The 18,857-nt window shown below is 39.6% G+C and overlaps 2 protein-coding genes across 9 annotated transcripts in view; both read right to left on the reverse strand.

The window, feature by feature from the left end:
• Positions 1–18,857, reverse strand: part of rdgB (retinal degeneration B) — a 1,063,172-nt gene that overhangs the window by 566,617 nt on the left and 477,698 nt on the right. For all 8 annotated transcript variants that reach the window (XM_043425624.1, XM_043425622.1, XM_043425620.1 and 5 more), the window contains exons 7-8: positions 683–787; positions 177–362 (exon numbers count right to left, since the gene is read on the reverse strand). In XM_043425624.1, coding sequence (XP_043281559.1) covers positions 177–362; positions 683–787 — 291 coding nt within the window. The remainder of the gene's footprint in view (positions 1–176; positions 363–682; positions 788–18,857) is intronic.
• On the reverse strand, positions 3,102–4,224 carry LOC122414394 (uncharacterized). Its single transcript, XM_043425632.1, has 4 exons — positions 3,918–4,224; positions 3,487–3,811; positions 3,273–3,413; positions 3,102–3,187 (listed from the first exon to the last, which is right to left on the reverse strand). Exons 1-4 carry the CDS (start codon positions 3,919–3,921, stop codon positions 3,157–3,159), a joined length of 501 nt encoding a protein of 166 aa, XP_043281567.1. The 5' UTR covers positions 3,922–4,224; the 3' UTR covers positions 3,102–3,156.

The following is an 18,857-nucleotide window of genomic DNA, read 5'->3' on the forward strand; positions in this document are numbered from 1 at the left end:
TCCGTCCGTAACCCTCTGACATACTTCTGTGAAACAAGAAATCGTGCCAGGGGGGAGGGCTGTCCCGTTACAATATTGAATGATAATTCGTTCAATATTGCTCATGGTTTATGTAACAATGTATCTTTAATTCGCATCATGTTGAGAATTAATATTATGGATTGTAGATTTAATACCTAAAACACTTCCAGCGTGTATGGCGATAAGCAGTACCGTAGTTCTACACGGCTGATGTGTTGGCGAATATTGAGGCGATGCAGGACAGGATATGTCCAGGCTGGCTGAAGATTTGACATATAATCTCTTGCTGCTCCTTTCACTCGCTACCCTTTGCAGATACGAGGGCGAAAATATGCTGTCCCCTGTTTAGTTTTCCCATTCGAAGCAAGGAAATTCAGATATGATTAATTCAGTATATTCCCACTACTTTTTAGATTCAATGATGTAATGAATTGATCATAATCAAACCAATTATTGACCTGGTTCAAATTGCTTTATTTGATTCCGTCATTAAGAAATTGAAAATAGTCATCGATCAAGACTTTGAGGTATGTATCAATGGAGTGTTAAATTTAAAAAATCTATACCGGCTTCTGCTGGATTTTCTATTCCTATTTTAAATGATTCTAATAAGGCTAATAGCATACTGAGAAATCGGAAGTGAGTGATAAAAATTATTAACCTTGATTGTCCTTAGTAGAAATAGCCGGAGAAATCGCGTCGTCTTTTTCATTCAGTAAATCTAGGGAGCTCCATTTTGCGAGAGAGGTGTTGTCATCAAAATCCTCTGAAAAATCAAGGGTAGCGTTAAAAACGAAAAAAATATTTTATCATCACTAATAATGAAAAAATACGTCGGTACCAATCATGATTAATGGCTGTATTTAACAAAATTCTATGTGATGAAAAGAATAAAAACGACACAATTAGCGCTGAGCCTGGATGACGATCTTGTAAATTATCCTTTTTCGGCATTTCAAAAAGCACTTTCTCTCTGTCTCTCTCTCTCTCTCTTTCTTTCTCTTTCTCTCTCAATCTCTTTCTCTCGCCTTTTACCAAAGAAACCGGTACACAAAATAAAAAAAGAGGTCAGTAGTTTTGATCAGACCCATAAATTTCTATGTAATATCAACGCACTGACAAGGAAAGGTACTTTAGTGTCCGCCTCCGATTTTGATAATTTTTTTCTATGTTATAATCCATCCAAAAATAAGAGACACGTATTTTTTTTTATCGGCCGAAAGTTATTTTTAAGGGGTGAAATCAACTCTCAAAGTTGGGCATGTTTTGCGTCTGGTAGAGTGTTTCATATAGAAGAACTCAACCGATCGAAACGAAACCAATTACAAAATGTTCGGCATGTCAAATAACACATATGACATGTCCAACTTCTTATGCACCCTTATTGCAAAAGGGTGAACCACCCCCGAATATTCAGAATTTTTTCGTATAATAAAAACTTACAATCCGATTTTAATAAAACAAACGCCATTTTGCAGAGCAAAAAAAATCGACGTGTTTTTTGGTTTTTCTCGGATCAAAAAAATTAAGGGGGTAAACCAATCCTAAAATCTTGATTTTCACTTTGCGCATCGAAATGTTTACATTCAATCCATATGGTTCCATTATCATTGCGTATCGACTTATATGTTAAATAATATTTATTTCACATGTTCTTTGGCTGACATCATAATCGTATAGAGAATCGAATACTTTGACATGCTTTACGTGAGAAGTGTTAGTTTTCGTTCTATTTATATAAGTTTCTATTTTGAACGATTTACGAAAACAAAATAAAACTCAAATATCGAGAGTCGGAATGCAAACAAAGCTGACTCAAGCCTTGCCATATTCTTATTCATATCAAGAACCGCTATAGCGGCTTGTAGCCAAGTATTCTTAAAAAAGCCAGCTCGCTCAGGCTAATGCTTGAGAGATATCCGAAAAACAAAAAAAAATCTGTTTTTTTTGGTGATGTCATATTAAGCCACCCATATCATTTAGCACAGACGATAGAATTTTCATATGCAGTTTTTCCTTTCAATACTTGGCGTCGAGCTGCTACCGCGTCTCTTGATAGGAATAATAAGTTTCACTTCGTACTTTCATCTCAACCGGGCGCTCTGGTCTAGTGGTTAGCGTGCTTGCCTCCTAACCAGAGCATCAGGAGGCCCTCGGTTCGATTCCCGGTCTCGTAGACTTTTCGCGAGATATGAACGTGACGTAGCTCCAGACGTATGTATGGGTTACACACAGGTACCTGTACCTGTGTGACACATGTATATGACTGTAGTTCATATTTACATTCCCGCGACAAGGCGCGACGTAGCTCCGATACCGTGAAGAAAGCCCAGGGCCGAGCTGTAGTGGCACAGGTTTTCCGCAATTTCCCTGTGCCCATGGAATCGAGTGCCATGGCAAATGCGCTACAGAGGGGGAAAGTCGGGTGCGGCCGCATGGGGGCCTGTTTACTGATCCGGACCAGACCCCCAGGGGGGACAGGCTACTGACCCGGGCCGACCCTGTAATAGGCAAATAGCCTCGACGCAGGGGGACAATACAAAAAAAGAAAAACACTTCGTACTTCCATCTCAATTGTCATTCCTACATTCATTTATTGATCATAATTTTAACAGTAATGATATTCTTCGAAAAAATGTTTGAAACACAAGGACTTTGTACACCATGAACATCTTATTACGGCTACATTTGTACACCCTTTCAATTCACATTGAGTTTGGGAGGACATACCGAAAGTAAATTCAATGGGGTTTTCGAAATGCTCAGGAGTAGACTACATACAGGTATGGCGCCCCCCACTCCTATCCCCACTCCTTCCCCCACCACAACACCCACCCACTCCAAGCTATTTTTTCCCTCTCCACAGGTAAATAGCTTGGTGGTCAGGTGCGAGGGGGAAGGAGAGGGGATAGTGTGAGAAGTACCATACCTGTATGTTATCTACTTTTTATGTTTTTACCTTATTAATTAGGATGATGATGATGATATTGATGATATTGATGATGATGATGATAATGACGATGATGATAATGATGGTGATGATGATTATGGTAAAAGAAAAATTTTTCCGAAAACTCGTGTAGATTCAAGACTTTTTTACTTTATTTTTTTGTTTAATTTTAATTTCACAGAAATTTATTTTGCTTCGATTCGCTTCTTCTTTCTCCTGAAACAGAGAACAGAAAACAAATTTTTTAAAAATATACTTTTTTCGAATAAGATTTCCATTTTTTCAAAAAACTTATACTTACGGGTCTAATTCTTCTTCTTCATCACTCTCCAAGAGAGCCACTCTCTTGAGCTCATTTTCCAACTGCTGAATGTTCGGAGGGCGCGGAGAATCGAGATCAACGGGTATGAGCCTCCATTTTAATTTCTTCCTCGTTTCCTCCCTGAAACATTTATAAAACGCATTACTAAAAATTTTAAATTCGTAAATAATTAAAACTACAAATAAAAACTTACTGTTTTTCAGCATCCTGCATAATTTTTGATTTTTTGAAAATTATGTCTGTCCAAGCGGAAGGCTCCGATGTTCTTTTCCTGCTGGTCTTCTTCGCCTTCCTTCGTTTTGAAAGTGCTCGCGAACGAGCTGCTATTTGACGAGTTTCAAAATCAGTGGCCCCTCGCCGATAACTCGGCACAATTTTTTTCTCCGGTGTAGTCAGAAGCTCGGGGGTGACGTCGTCATAAATTAAATATACCCGTCTTTCTCCATCCGTCACCTCTACCCAAATATCTGGTATTGGCCAGGGATCGGATGGAGAGACATAATCCTCATATCGAAGCGCTGGAAAAAAAAAACTTGATTAAAAATCACGTCACTTATTTTCCGCACTTACACATACACAAACACTATACAAATTCGCGAGTTCTGTTTTAATTTTTTCACTTACGCATTGTGTCTCACGTTTTCAACTCGATTTGATCACTTCAAACACTGGACTGTTAATGAGGTAAAAATTATCCGAATGAAAGGGCTGAACACCTGCCCCCACTCCATTCCAATGCTGAATCTGCAGTTTGATGTCTTAATATGTTCCCAGGATGGTACCGAAACTAGAGTGCTTGCCGCTATCTTTTTTTTACTCGCGTTTTTATTTGATGAGATTTATTCGAAGAGATTTATTTGTTCGTATAATGATTTTTTAAAGAGTTTTATGTTTATAGTTATAACGTAATTTATTATTGAACGCTTATTGATTAAACCTAACTACTACAAATTATTTTCCGAAAAATTTAATGTGATTTTTCCTCGTAGACTGTTACGAGATGACAAATTTCAAAACGGAATAGTGTAGTGATTTCGGAAATCACTGCTTCCATCGAATTTCGTACGAAATCAGGGTATTGTTCACCCATTTTTTGCCGAGTTTCTTCCATTATTTTTCCCAAGTAGTCTTCTGTCTCAAGGATTCGCATTACATCCTGCTGCCCGCCGCTTGCAATGTGGAGATCATGGGTGGTGGAGATTATGATGGTCACACACATATTTACTGCTGCACTCTCACGCTCAAGTTTTTGTACATGAGCGTCGATGCACTTGCTGACTTCTTTCAACTTCCTGAAGGTCGATCCCTGTAGGATAATATTGCACTGTCGAACTCCGGTGGGAACCTCTCCAATTGCTGGCATACTAGTGTTGCTGAAGCAGACTGCTGATTGTTGAAAGCAGGAGGTAAAAACAGTGCAATGCGATCCATGAACGATTTTTGTTCCAAGCATTCTTTCAGCGTCCCAGCGTGGCCCTCCAAAATAATGCGAAATTCGATCGTAGTCCGATTTAAAACTTTGCCATCCCTCGATATTGAGAGTTACTCCGATGAAAGAATTTGTCAATAATTTGATGGTTGGCGTAAGAATTCCGGTTTTAGGAGAAAGCTCAAAACCCGATGCAATTATTTTTCCGAATGAATTATTCATTCCGTAAACAACTCCCATCACGAGTTGAGATGACGATGATGAAACACGTTGCACCTCCGTCATTGTTCCGGTATACTCCATTTCTTCGATGCTTCAGGTTTATAGACACTTGAAATAATGATAGCAGATCGGAAAAAAATTCCGATTTATATATTTTCCCCCACCTCTCACCGTCTCAATCACTATATGATTGGATAAAAAAATTGTATTTTCATAATTATTTTTCGAGGTCAAACACCGCCTCCGTTTTTGTGGTAATATATACATATATCTGTTATATATACTCTCATATATTCATATATACACATTCTCATACCTACTCACATGCTCGCACCTGGAGACAGAAGTCTCCTGAATTTTTTTCGAGCGCACGTGCAAAAATGCAACGTCAACGTTATTTTCCTCGAAAGAGAAAAAAATGAATACAAAAATATCGACCTGCCGGTTTACCACGTTTTTAGTGAAATATGCAGAATCTCTGTGCACACCAGGCAACTTTGATAACCGAACTTGATCCTTCACATCCGTTCTACTCCGCATTAGGCTCGATAGAATGCGCGGGAGTGTGATGGAAATTTTTTACTTTTTGTATTTCGATTTAAGTTCAAATAGTGTGAGCGGAACTCGATCAGCATTTTATCCTTATATTCACGTGATATTCTTCGGTGAATATGAACCCCTGCGAATTATTTTTTCACTCTACCCCTCTCTTTTTCCTATACCTCGTTGGTATCATATCGAGATGCAACGAGTGGAATTTTTCAATCTATTAAAATACCGAAGAACTCCTTTGAAAATCTTTCATTCGATTTCTGACGTTCAAAGAGTTCGTTCGATTAAAATGTCTCGAGTTATTCCGCGATATTTGTTGGGTGAATTGTTCAAGTTTTTGGTGCGACGTGTACCGCGTTTAGCCTCAAGATGGACGGAGGCGAAACAGAAGGAAATGATGTATCATTTACCTTCAAGTGTAGTGCTTCGAAAAATTCGTGGCGTTTTATTAGATTTATCCAAACGAGATCTTATATACGGATGGAGGACGGGGTATTTTCATGCGACTCCTCTGATCGATTCAGTCGTCAGGGTGATACGTCGTCGAGGATGGGGTGATGACCCCGAGTTAGCCGGGATATTTGCCGAGAGGGGTAAGTATCAAAGAATTTCTGATAGCGAGAGTGAGTGTGGGAATACGAGTGAGTGAGAGTGTATGAAATTTGAATTTTCAAAAAATGATCGTGTGTACAGTGCGTCGATACCAGGAACTATGTAGCGAAGAGGAGCGTTACAATTTTAATGAAGAAGGACGCACTGATTCCGATGACCATGATATGGATGATAATCCGGGTGTCGAAGGTCGCCCGAAAACCGATTGTTGGATCGATACACGTGCCCCGAACGTGATAAACCCCTCGGACATCAGGATAACGGGTCCATCGTATCGTTTTGATAACGATGAAATAGGGGATGAGGCAGTTGCAGGACCTTCAGGAATCGCTAGAACATCTGGAGTTCGCCGTCTCAATTTTGAAACCAGCGAATCTAGCAGCGACAGTAGCAGCAGTAGTAGCAGTAGCGAGGAAGAAGAAGAAGAAGAAGAAGAAGAAGAAGAAGAATCTGTTCACGATAATGAAGAGACTGATGATGAATTGGCACGAATTGCGTGGGAAGACGACGACGAGGAACAAGTTTCTGACGCTTCTGAATCTTCTGAAGCAGATTCAGGTGAGAACCAAAAAAAAAATTTTTTGTAAAATACAACTATCTTGTTAATTGCGTGGTCCATTGTATAATCCGATCTATATAACGACAATTGAAAAAAAAAAAAATCCAGGGTATTTTTCCGGGGAGAATGAAAATTTACACGAGGACGCGTTTTTTCGGGAAGTCGATAGGCGTCTTTTCAATGCTGAATGGCTCCTAGAGAGATTGGAAACATCTGAAGATGATGAGACGGAGTAGAGAATTTTTTGTTAGTAATCGTAACTTTTTTTTTCCGCATGTTTTACTATTTATTTGATTTTACATGATGACGATACTAATTTCCTTGTTTTTCATTTTCAGCATACCAAATCGGTGGAGGAGGAGGAGGAGAAGAAGAAAAATGGGGAAATATTTTACCTCCTGGGCATCGTTTCCAAATCATTAGCGAGAGGGCACGCTACTTCCGTCGTTTCAAGACACGAGGACGCGAAATTGTGTTGAAACTAAAGAAACCTCCAGAAAACACGTATCAGTTTTCTTGGATTCAGGGGGCAATGCGAGATGTAATGACTCATCTCACGGAATCATGCGAACCTCACGATTACGCTGGATTGGAAATCAATTCACCAGGGTTTTCTCAAGGAGCTGCGTGGCTATCCTTTCGTCCAGTACGCGACTTCTCGCTCGATGATATTTGGAAATTGATCAACGATATTTCACAAAGCGCCCGTGAGTTTAGAATAGTTGATGACTCGTTAGAAATAAAAATGTGTATCGTTCGCGGCGTTCAGGGCGGCGGTCGTGGGGGCACTCCTCTCTCTCACGAAGAGGTAGCTAAACGCTCAATTCTACATATAGATAATCGCGATAATTTATGTTTACCTCGATCACTTGTCACTGCATATGCTTACGCTGATCGAGGAGAATTGCGTACAGGAGAATTACATAAAAATTGGCAAAAAATACGCGATTCCCGACGAGAATATCAGCGCTCTGAGGCATTAAAACTAGTGCAAAAAGCTCACATCCAAATTCCACCGCGCGGATGCGGGCTACGCGAAATAAAATTGTTTCAAAAATATTTTATTCGCGAAGGTGTTGCCATCGTAGTTTACGAATTTCTTTCGTTCGGAAAACGTACCCCCGCGTTGTTTGATGGAAGAGAAAATGTTATTTCAGAGTTCGGTCGAATAAAGCATACTTTGTTCATAATTTATTACGAGCGTTCCCGACATTTTCAACCGATTTTAAATCTAGTCGGAGCTCTCGGAAGTCGAGGATTTTGTGCATTATGCAACACCGGATATACTCGTGCGATCGAACATCGGTGCTCCAAAGAATGCTCACGCTGTAAATCAGTAGAATGTAGGGGTAATGGCGAGCCACTCACCCAGTGTAATGACTGCAATCGTTCATTTTTTGGAGTACAGTGTTTCGAGTTGCATAAAAAAGCTAGAGCTCGTAAAGTCCGAGGATGTAAAAATAAGCAAGAATCTAGCGTTTGCGAAATGTTGAAAATTTGTCGCTCTTGTTCTAGACTTATTAAAAGCTGGTGCAAAACACCTCACGAATGTGGAGTGTCGTTTTGTAAAACATGCAAACGCGTACGCCCCACATCGCATAATTGTTATATTGCTCCGTTGAAAATTAAATCATTTGAACGGAAAGAATCAACGGAACGAAAAAATTTAGTGTTGCAATTTATTTTCTATGATTTCGAAACGCAACAGCATACACGTTTACGAGGAGATAATTCTTCTCGTGTTCATGAACCAAATCTCTGTGTAGCTCAACGTGTTTGCCTCTCGTGTTTAAGCGATGAAATCATAGAAAATGAATGCGAAGTTTGTGGCCAGAGAGAATTTGTATTTCCCGACGACCCAGTAGGAAATCTTGTGAAATTGGCTATTAATTCAAAATTCGAGAAAATAATTTGCATAGCTCATAACGCTCGAGGATTTGACGGTCAATTCATACTCCGTTATCTCATTGAAGATCAAAAAACTCAAATGCCTACACTGATAATGAGAGGAACAAAAATAATTTCCATGAGAGTAGGAAAAATCTGTTTTCTCGATAGTTTGAATTATTTGCCAATGTCTCTCAGTGCGCTACCGAAAGCATTCGGATTTGATGATATTGTGACAAAAGGTACATTTCCTCATCTGTTCAACACTCCAGAAAATCAAAATTATATCGGATCGTTACCAGCTCTGCACTTTTATTCTCCTGACAAAATGTTTACTGCGGAACGTAAGCGGTTCATGGCATGGTACCAAGAAACGAGTGACTCTGGATATATTTTTAATTTTGCTGAGGAATTTTTGCGATATTGTCGCGATGATGTATCAGTGCTACGTCGAGCATGCTTAGCTTTTCGTAAATTATTTATCCAGTGCGGTAAAGTTTGCCCGTTTGCTGAAAGTTGTACAATAGCATCAGCATGTTCATTAGTATATCGCAAAAACTTCCTACCAGCGGATAAAATTGCACTATTACCCCCTGGAGGTTATCGATGGGCTGATAAACAATCTCGTAAAGCTGTTTCGTGGCTCGTATGGCTTGAGCGAGAAAAAGGTATTATTATCACACACGCTGGTCGCACACGAGAGCAGCGTTTACCCCTGGGCTTACCTCCAGTAGACGGATATTACGAGGAGAACAATATTCGTCACGTCTTGCAATTCCATGGTTGTTATTGGCATGGATGTAAACGTTGCTTTCGTATAAATAGAGACAAACGAATGCGTTGTGATGATACAATGGATCAGCGATACGAGCGTACTGTTACGATATCAGCACGAATTAAAGAGCAGGGATTTTTACTAACAGAAATATGGGAATGCGAATATGATGCTATGTTGAAAAATAATGATGAAATGGCTGAATTTGTGAAAAATCACCCTATGGTGATTTCAGAACCGCTTGAGCCGCGTGAAGCATTTTTTGGAGGAAGAACGGAAAATTTTGTAAATATGTACGAAGTAAAAGAAAGTGAAAAAATAAAATATGTAGATGTATGCTCATTATATCCATGGGTATGTAAAACTGGAAAATTTCCAATAGGTCATCCTAAAGTGTACGTCGGTGAGGAGTGTCGCGTTCTCATTGGCCAAAATAATTCTTTAGAGCGTGTTGAGGGCCTGGTCAAGTGTACCGTTTTACCCCCTCGTGATTTGTATTTTCCGGTTTTACCGTTTCGAGCTCATGGAAAATTGTTATTTGCTTTATGTAAATCATGCTGTCTGAATTTAGATACAAATGGGAATTGCGAGCATGAAAATCCAGAAGACCGTGCTTTCAACGGTACATGGGTTGTCGATGAATTGAGGAAAGCGATCTCACTAGGCTATACTGTATTACACGTAGACGAAATTTGGCAGTACGAAATTACACGCTACGACCCTCTAACTCGAAGCGGAGGTCTTTTTGCAGATTATATAAATACTTTCCTAAAAATCAAACAAGAAGCCAGCGGAGCACCAACGAATTGTGTTGGGAATCCTGAAGCGATGCAACAATACATCGACGATTATAAAAATGCAGAAGGAGTCGTGCTTGATGCAAATGCTATAGATTTCAACCCGGGTCTTCGTTCGCTTGCCAAACTCGCTCTCAATTCTTTTTGGGGAAAATTTGGACAGCGTGAAAATCAAACTAATACTTTGATTATTTCTACGCGTGTAGAGCTCATGGATTTACTAACAAGTCCAGAAATTGAAATTACAGGAATCTTACCTGTAAATCATAGAATTATGTACGTAAATTACAAAAACTCTGATGAGGCTATTCGACCATCGCTTACAGCTAATGTTGTAATTGCTGCATACACGACAGCACAGGCGCGGCTCAAACTGTATGAATATTTGGAGGGACTTGGTCGTCGCGTGTTGTATTGTGACACCGACTCGTGCATTTATGTAAGTCACGAACGAAGTGATGAATACCAGCCTCCCGTCGGACAATTTCTCGGAGATCTGACTGACGAGTTAAGTGCGTACGGAGATGGTTCATACATCACTTCGTTTGTGTCGGGTGGACCAAAATTCTATTCTTTTATTGTGCGTAAACCTGATGGTACCACTGTAGAAGTATGTAAAGTTAAAGGTATCACGTTGAACTTTCAAAATAGTCAACAAATAAATTATCAAACGATTCGCTCATTTGTGACGGGAGAAAGGAGTGCACCAATCGTTTTGAAATTCGATGCAATAAGACGTACCGAATTCCATCATGTAATTTCACGCGAAGAAACTAAGTCTTGCGCCCCAGTGAGTGTAAAACGTCAACAGGATAGAGAATATTGTACCCTACCCTACGGTTTTGTTCGAACAACGGTATGAATGTGAATTGAGTAATAAAATATTAATATAGGGTGTAAAAAAAATAAAAAAATGGGATTAGTATTATCATATTTTTATTGTTTAATTTTATAATAAGAAAAATTATGTACAGTTTTGTAATGAAAAAAATACTGCGATAACGTTTAATAAAAATGGTGAACTTTATTTTTATGTATGTTTACGGAAATAAATTGCGCCTTCCTTCTTTTTCCATCTTAGAAGATAAAGTTTTTGCGGTGACACAACGGAATTCCATATTCTCTCGAAAATGAATATTATTTTGCGTCTAGCTCTGGCGTGTAGGGTAAAGAGACCTTGTTCTACTCTACCATCCACAGGGCTTCATTTTGCATCGTGGGTAAAAAGGCCTTACTCCATTACACCTGACACTTCGCATTCTTTCGAAGGCTGGACATTATCTCGCGGCTAGCTATTTTACACCTCAGGTTTAAAGACCTGGCTTCGCTACAGTTGTTATCTTGAATTCTTCCGAAGGACGGATATTATTTCTTAGCATGTCTGAATAATGAATTCTTCAGAAGATTGTCTGTTATTTCCTTATTATTTTTATGCTGAGAAGAAAAAGGTAAAAGGCGATCTCTCACACTCCAAAAAGGTAATGAAGACTATGAGATTTTTCAAAAAAATAGCTAGTATAAATAATAATGAACGAAGAGTAATAATTATTGTTTATTAACATAATTCTGATTGTTATTCCAAAAGTTAATAGAAAAAAAAATCAGGTTGCTTTTTAAGAAAGTCATTCAGATTAACATTTTTTATTCTTGTTTTTATGAACGTGAACGAATATAAATATAAAGCATTCGATTTTGACAATCATTTCTCATTATGGATCCGCGGTGGAAACATCCATGGACCTCCATAATTTGCGGGCCTACTGGTTGTGGCAAAACTTTTTTCGTAAAAAAATTTTTCAAATACATTCACGAAATGGCTGACGTTCGTTTCGATCGAATACTTTTTTATTACTCTGAATGGCAACCTGGTTATTCAGAGTATGGTAATAAAATCGAATTTCGCGAGGGATTACCGCAATCTGGTGACTATTCAGCAGATCAGAGTCCTAAACTTATTGTGATCGATGATTTAATGCGTGAGGCCTCAAATAATAGCATTGTAGATTTATTCACAAAGGGGAGTCATCATAAAAATCTGAGCGTCATTTTCATAACTCAAAACATATTTCATCAAGGACGCGGACAGAGAGATATTTCTTTAAACACGAATTATATCGTTATTTTTAAAAATCCTCGAGACCGCGCCCAAATACAACATCTTGCCAGGCAGGTTTATCCAGAAAATCCTCGTTTTTTGCAAGAAGTATATTTTGATGCTACGTCTGCCCCTCATGGCTATTTATTACTCGATCTCAAACAATCGACACCCGATAATTGCCGATTTCGCGCATGCGTATTTCCTGATGACCAATATAATTACGTTTATTTACCAAAAAAAGAAATAAAAACGCGCGACACATCTCGCGATGTTCCAGTAATGCGTTTGTAATGGCAGCGCGAGGAAGTCTCGGTAAAAAACATGTTATAATTTTACGAGCACTTTGCTACTTTACACAAAATCAACTACGTCAGATTTTACGAATAATCGAACCAGCATTAATCCGGATAATCTGTGAATGTGCGCTCAATGTATTGCTCGGTAATGTGAACCTCAAAACTAGTGAAAGACGTCGGCTGCGAAAATATGCAGTATTGATTCGCCGCTTAGCTGAAAAACGAGGAAATTGGAAAACTAAAAGACGTTTCATCATCAATCGCTGTACTGCTTTTCTCAAGCTTCTCCTTGTTCCGGTATTGAAATATTTTGAGCATGGAACACGCGAGGAAAATGGTTCTCATTCCACATGATAATCTACATCGTCTTGGAGAAAAACAACAGAAATCCACTGACGAAACGCTTTCTCCTCCTCTAACAACATCTCTGAGCAGTGTTCAAACGAGGGGAACTCCTCTTTCTCGTTTGGACTCCGAAATGGCTGAAATTTTGAATTCTACATCGTATGCTAGTGATAGAGATAAATCGACAGCATATCTACAGATTTTACATAGATATCTGAATCTCACTTCACATTCAAAGTACGATGAGAAAAATAAATTGAATACTTCCGCAAAAACGGATGAAACTTCGGAAAAACATGAAATGGCTGCGGATGAAGATCATGATACATCGGAACAATCAGCTGAGATGAGATCGCGATTAAACGACACTCTTATTATCGACAGTGTTCCAAAAAAATTTCACCCAAAGGCTAAAATGTTATTGCGCAATCTTCATAGAAATACCTCACCCTCAAAAAGAATGAGTTGGGATGCGAACGGCGTGGTATCTATAGGTGGTACCAGAATTCCTAATTCCAATATTGTTGATCTCATCAATGATGCGATGCGTGCTAGAAAACGAGTTAAACCGACGGGTCGTGCTCATTTCGCTGAACATCTCCGAAAGATACAGATGCCTCGAGAATTTATTGGTAACCCTGAGGTACTTCAAGAGCCTACAATCATCGAAGCATCAACGCCCCGCAAACGCGTCATCTCCCCAGAGATTGCTGATATAACTTCAGATACAAGTAGTAGTGAGTACGAGGAGACGGACGCAAATGGGTTTCAACAAGGACGTGGCCGCTCGAGTAAAAAACGAATTATTTGGAGATCGTTAAAACTATGAAACGATTCAAATCGATCTATTATAATCCCTCCCACCCTGCATCCTTTTCTAACGCTGAAAATTTGAAAAACGTAAAAGGTATTGACAAAAATAAAGTCGAGCCGTGGTTAGAGACTCAAGACGCTTATACCAGACATCGGCTCATCCGACGTCGATTTCCTCGACGTACGTATAATGTGAATAATATTGATGATGTATGGGAAGCTGATCTGGCGGACCTCCGTTCTATCGCGACATACAACGATGGCTACAAATATATTTTAGTTGTAATCGATGTGTTGAGTAAATTTGCCTGGATCGAGCCGCTGCGTGATAAAACATGCGGAAGTGTGTCTCAGGGGTTTGCACGGGTACTTTCACGCTCAAATCCTAGATTTCCCCTTCTTTTACAAACAGATCGCGGACGAGAATTCACGGGATCTCCATTCCAACATTTTTTAGCACAAAAAAAAATTAATTTCCGTACAGCGCGTAATCCCGATATCAAAGCATCGATTGCTGAACGATTCAATCGCACACTTAAAAATCGAATGTGGCGATACTTTACATACACGCGAAACAAGCGTTATATCGATGTTTTGCAAAAATTCGCACATGCGTACAATCAGTCGCGTCACTCTGGCACACGAATGCGACCTTCTGAAGTGACTTTAGAAAATGCTAGCCTAGCTCGTGAAAATCTCGCGCACCGATATAATTCTTCGAGAAAAAAATTAAATATTGAATTGCCTAAATACAGTGTAGGAGACTTGGTGCGTATCAGTAGTGCAAAAGCCGCGTTCGCGAAAGGTTACGAAAGTGGATGGACTCGAGAGATATTCAAAATACAGCGAATATCAAGGAACCGTCATCCAGTCGTATATATTTTACACGATTTAAACAACGAGCCCATTGACGGAATCTTTTACTCGCAAGAATTATCTCGCGTTCGTTCGGAATAACGAAATTCTAAAATTGCTGACTCTGCAAAATGAATTTTAGAGACAAAGAATTTTTCTTCGTCGTACTGCCTAGTAACAGCAGTACACGATATTTTCCTAGCAATGCCCCTACAAAATTCAACACTAAGTTACCACGCCATCTTCACCTAGATGGCGTGTGGGGAGTAGCTGTCAAAGAAATAAGTTATCCAATGAGTTTCTATCACGTTCCGCGAACTCCGCATACTGTAACTTTTGAACACGGTGATTATGATAAATCTGGTCGCAGTGATCATAGTAAACGTTTAGAAGAAACGGATATTATTCCGAGCGGCGTGTATCGTACTATCAACACTTTGCTTGATACGATAAATAATTTACCTTGTATAATGGAACATTTAGAATTTACCCAAGAACATAATGGATACGTTAAAGTTTCGCGAAAATGTGATGAGCCGAGGTACCACGGGTTTCGTATGTCTCCTTCGATTGCAAAAATGTTAGGATTCGGTGAAGTTACTGAGGAGGGAAAAGGTATCAGTTTTAAACATCCGTATAAAGGTTATCGCCCTGCGTCTCTAGCTCGTGCAATCCCGCATAGTCTGTTCGTATACTCAGATATTTGCGAATCCTATATAATTGGAGACGTCCAAGCACCATTATTATCAAAAGTTTCCATAGAAGTCGAAGATGAATATGTTTATGGAGCGAACAGAACTGTACACTTCCCTTCTCCACGATACATCCCTCTTATACGTCATGAAATCCACACGATCGAAATCGATATAAGAGACGAATTTGGACAACCAATTCCATTCGAGGAGGGGACGTTGACCGTGACGCTACATTTTAAGCGCTTACAATAAATAACTGATAGAACATTACTTCGACGACGAGGATGCTCTGCTGGAATATGGGCGTCGCGGCTATGGTGGAATCAGTCACGTCTATGTCGGTGCCCCAAACCAACGAGGAAACGGAATCGGAAGTTTTTTGGGAGGACTCTTTCGTCGTGTATTACCGCTTCTACGAAAAGGAGCTGCTGCGATCGGTAAAGAAGCTATTCGCACAGGTGCCAATATCGCATCTGATGTCGTCAGAAATAATATGAATTTGAAGGAATCATTTCATACCAGACTACGCGAATCTGGTAATAATTTAAAACGGAAAGCTGAGGAAAAAATAGATAAATTAATGACGGGCGCGGGCTATAAAATGAGGAAAACAGCGTCATCTGGTCATTCTCTCAGTGGCCGTGGAACGAGACGAACCGCTCAGAAAAAGAAGAAAAGTGCTAAAACGAAAAAGAAAACTAAGAAGAAACCGACTAACAAACGGAGGAAAACGACGAAAAAAAGGAGAAATTATCGTAGCGTAGCTGATATATTTGCATAAGAGATCGTTCGGAATACAGCGAACATGGCTTTCTTACATACACACTCACGCGAATGTTTAAAATCTGAGCTCGAACTTTTTTCGCTACCACCTACGCAAACTACGATCGAGGGATCAAATTGGGTGCACTATAAGCCTATTTCCTCTCTAACAGATGATTCTCCGATAGAATTCGTCGTTCCCGGACAAGGTGATGAGTACATCGATCTCGCTCATACCATGTTAAGTCTTCGTGTGCAAATAAAAACTCCATCTACCTCTTTGCAAGCTGAAGGATCGAAAGATGCGCCCGAGGAATTACCAGAAATTGCCCCTGTAAACAATTTACTACACTCCATGTTTAATCAAGTGGATGTGTATTTAAATCAAAAACTCGTTTCACCACCGAATAACGCTTATGCATACCGTGCTTACATAGAAACATTGTTAAATTATGGGCCTGCGGCCAAAAAATCTCACTTGACTTCCGTTTTATGGAGTGATGATACTCCAGGGAAAATGGATGATACGAGTTTTAAAAATAATATCGGGTTGCGAGAAAGAGCAAAACTACTATCAGCTGGAAAAACAGTCGATTTAATTGGACATTTACATTGTGATATTTTCAATCAAGAACGTTTCCTTTTAAATGGTGTAGAAATGCGTCTGCGACTTGTGAGAGCAAGAGACTCGTTTTGTCTAATGAGCTCTCAACCGGATATTTCATGTGGCTTGAATATAAGCGAAGCTACATTATTAGTAAGACGAACAAAAATTGCACCAGGAGTTTTACTCTCTCATGCTCGTGCATTGGCAAAAACAACAGCAAAATACCCTCTTACACGCGTTGAAGTTAAAGCCATTTCGCTACATGGAGGAGTGCATGGAGAAACGATTGACAACATCGTGCTTGGGCAACTTCCAAAACGAATCATAATCGGATTTGTCGATAATCGAGCATATAATGGAAACGTTCAAATGAATCCGTTCAATTTTCAAAACTATAAAATCAATTACCTCTCATTATATGTGGATGGGGCGCAAGTACCTTCTCGACCTCTGCAACCTGATTTCACCCAAAATAATCTTTACATTGATGCCTATCATACATTATTTTCTGGTACAGGAATACATTTTTTGAACGAGGGTAACTCAATCAATCGAGAAAATTATCCAAAGGGTTATTGTCTCTTCGCATTTGACTTGACACCTGATCTTTCCGCGAATACCAGTTCGCATTGGAATTTAGTGAAACATGGAAGTGTGAGAATCGAGGTACGATTTGCCGAGGCACTCGCTTCTACTGTAAATTGTATAGTATATGCAGAATATGATAATGTTCTGGAGATCGATGCCTCGCGTCAAGTAATTGCTGACTTCAGCGGTTGAACTTCAAGAAAAAGCAGGTGTCAGATTACTCTGCATTCGTCGTTCGTCTTTTCGACGGAGAATTGGATTTTGGAGAGAAAACAAGTCAGTTCATCGCGCGCCGCTGTTCAGTACGGACGTAAAAAATGGAAATAATCATCGACATTCAGGGAATGCGTGATAGAGAGCATCGTTTTTTACCGAAAGAAGTTGCCGTCGTTGCTCTAAATCAACCTTTCACCATGCATTGGATTGTTTCTCCTCCATACGCATTCCACGAACTCCCCAGCATAATACGTCACGAGAATCAAATTTTGACTATTCATCACCATGGATTGGAATGGTACGAGGGCGATGTCTCCTGTAAACAACTTTATGCTAATTTGCGTGAAATAGCACGGCATGCAAAAACTATTTGGACGCGCGGTCACGAAAAAGCCGATTTATTGAGCCATGTAATTACGCGAGAAATCAACGATCTCGAAAAACCGGAATGGGGATGCCCAGGATTCAAAAAATTATCCACGTCACGCAGTAGATGTCTACGACATAGTTTGGGTGCTGTGAAGCCTACGAATCGTTGTGCATTAACGCAGGCCCTCATGTTGAAAAAATTTATCCTACGGATGAATAATCAAGTACCTGTCACCGTACTTCCAGAGGAGGAGAAAAAAAATCCAGAAACGGACGACAAGAGTGAAGATTCATTTATGAGTTGCTTCCCCTGTATAAATTTTCCTCAAAACGAAGTTCTCATTTGAAGGAATAGAAACTATTCATGAGCATTATAACTCTGCGATATGCCTCTGTTATGAATTCAGATATAAAGTGAAAAAGTATATCTTTTCACCATTCTTCAATTTGCTAACGGAGCATGAACACACAACAAATTCGAGACGCTCTACGTTATTTACCGATTGCGACTACTGGAGTATTTCCGGCTGATGAAATTCCTCGTACTTGGACAAGGCCTGCTGGAATAATTGTGAACACAGATGAACACTCAAAACCTGGCGAGCACTGGGTCGCAATGTACGTCGATCGAAATGGAAGCGGATGGTACTTCGATAGTTACGGATTACCACCAATCATTCCACAACACCTCGAACGACTCCGGAGAAATTGCAAGTTCTTCCGTTTCAACGTTAAGCAACTCCAAAGTGATTCTTCAGACGTTTGTGGCCAATTTTGTGTTATTTTTTTGCACCTTATGTCTTGTGGTTTTGGTATGGATAAATTCAACAATCTCTTCTCTGATAATCCCCGAAAAAATGATGAAATAGTGCGTCAATATTATAAAGCCTTCGCATCCCGTCGGATAAATAACAGCGTTCGTAAAAATGATATGATGAGTGGTGGTGGTGGTAGTTTCACGGATCGTAGATTTGCTTGTACACAAAGGTGTTGTACGCGTAGATAAAAGAATGCAGCGCGTCAACTCCATAAACAATATTGTAATCATAATAAATATGCGGGTTTTTTCAAATATTTTGTAAACCAT

This window comes from Venturia canescens, chromosome 8, assembly GCF_019457755.1.
Source record: "Venturia canescens isolate UGA chromosome 8, ASM1945775v1, whole genome shotgun sequence".
Taxonomy (NCBI): Eukaryota; Metazoa; Arthropoda; class Insecta; order Hymenoptera; family Ichneumonidae; genus Venturia; species Venturia canescens.

Coding starts and splice junctions, on each gene's coding strand:
- LOC122414394 (XM_043425632.1), bottom strand. Junction 3,414..3,486: donor ATGCAGGATGCTGAAAAACA/GTAAGTTTTTAT, acceptor TAAATGTTTCAG/GGAGGAAACGAGGAAGAAAT. Junction 3,188..3,272: donor GAAGAAGAAGAATTAGACCC/GTAAGTATAAGT, acceptor TCTCTGTTTCAG/GAGAAAGAAGAAGCGAATCG.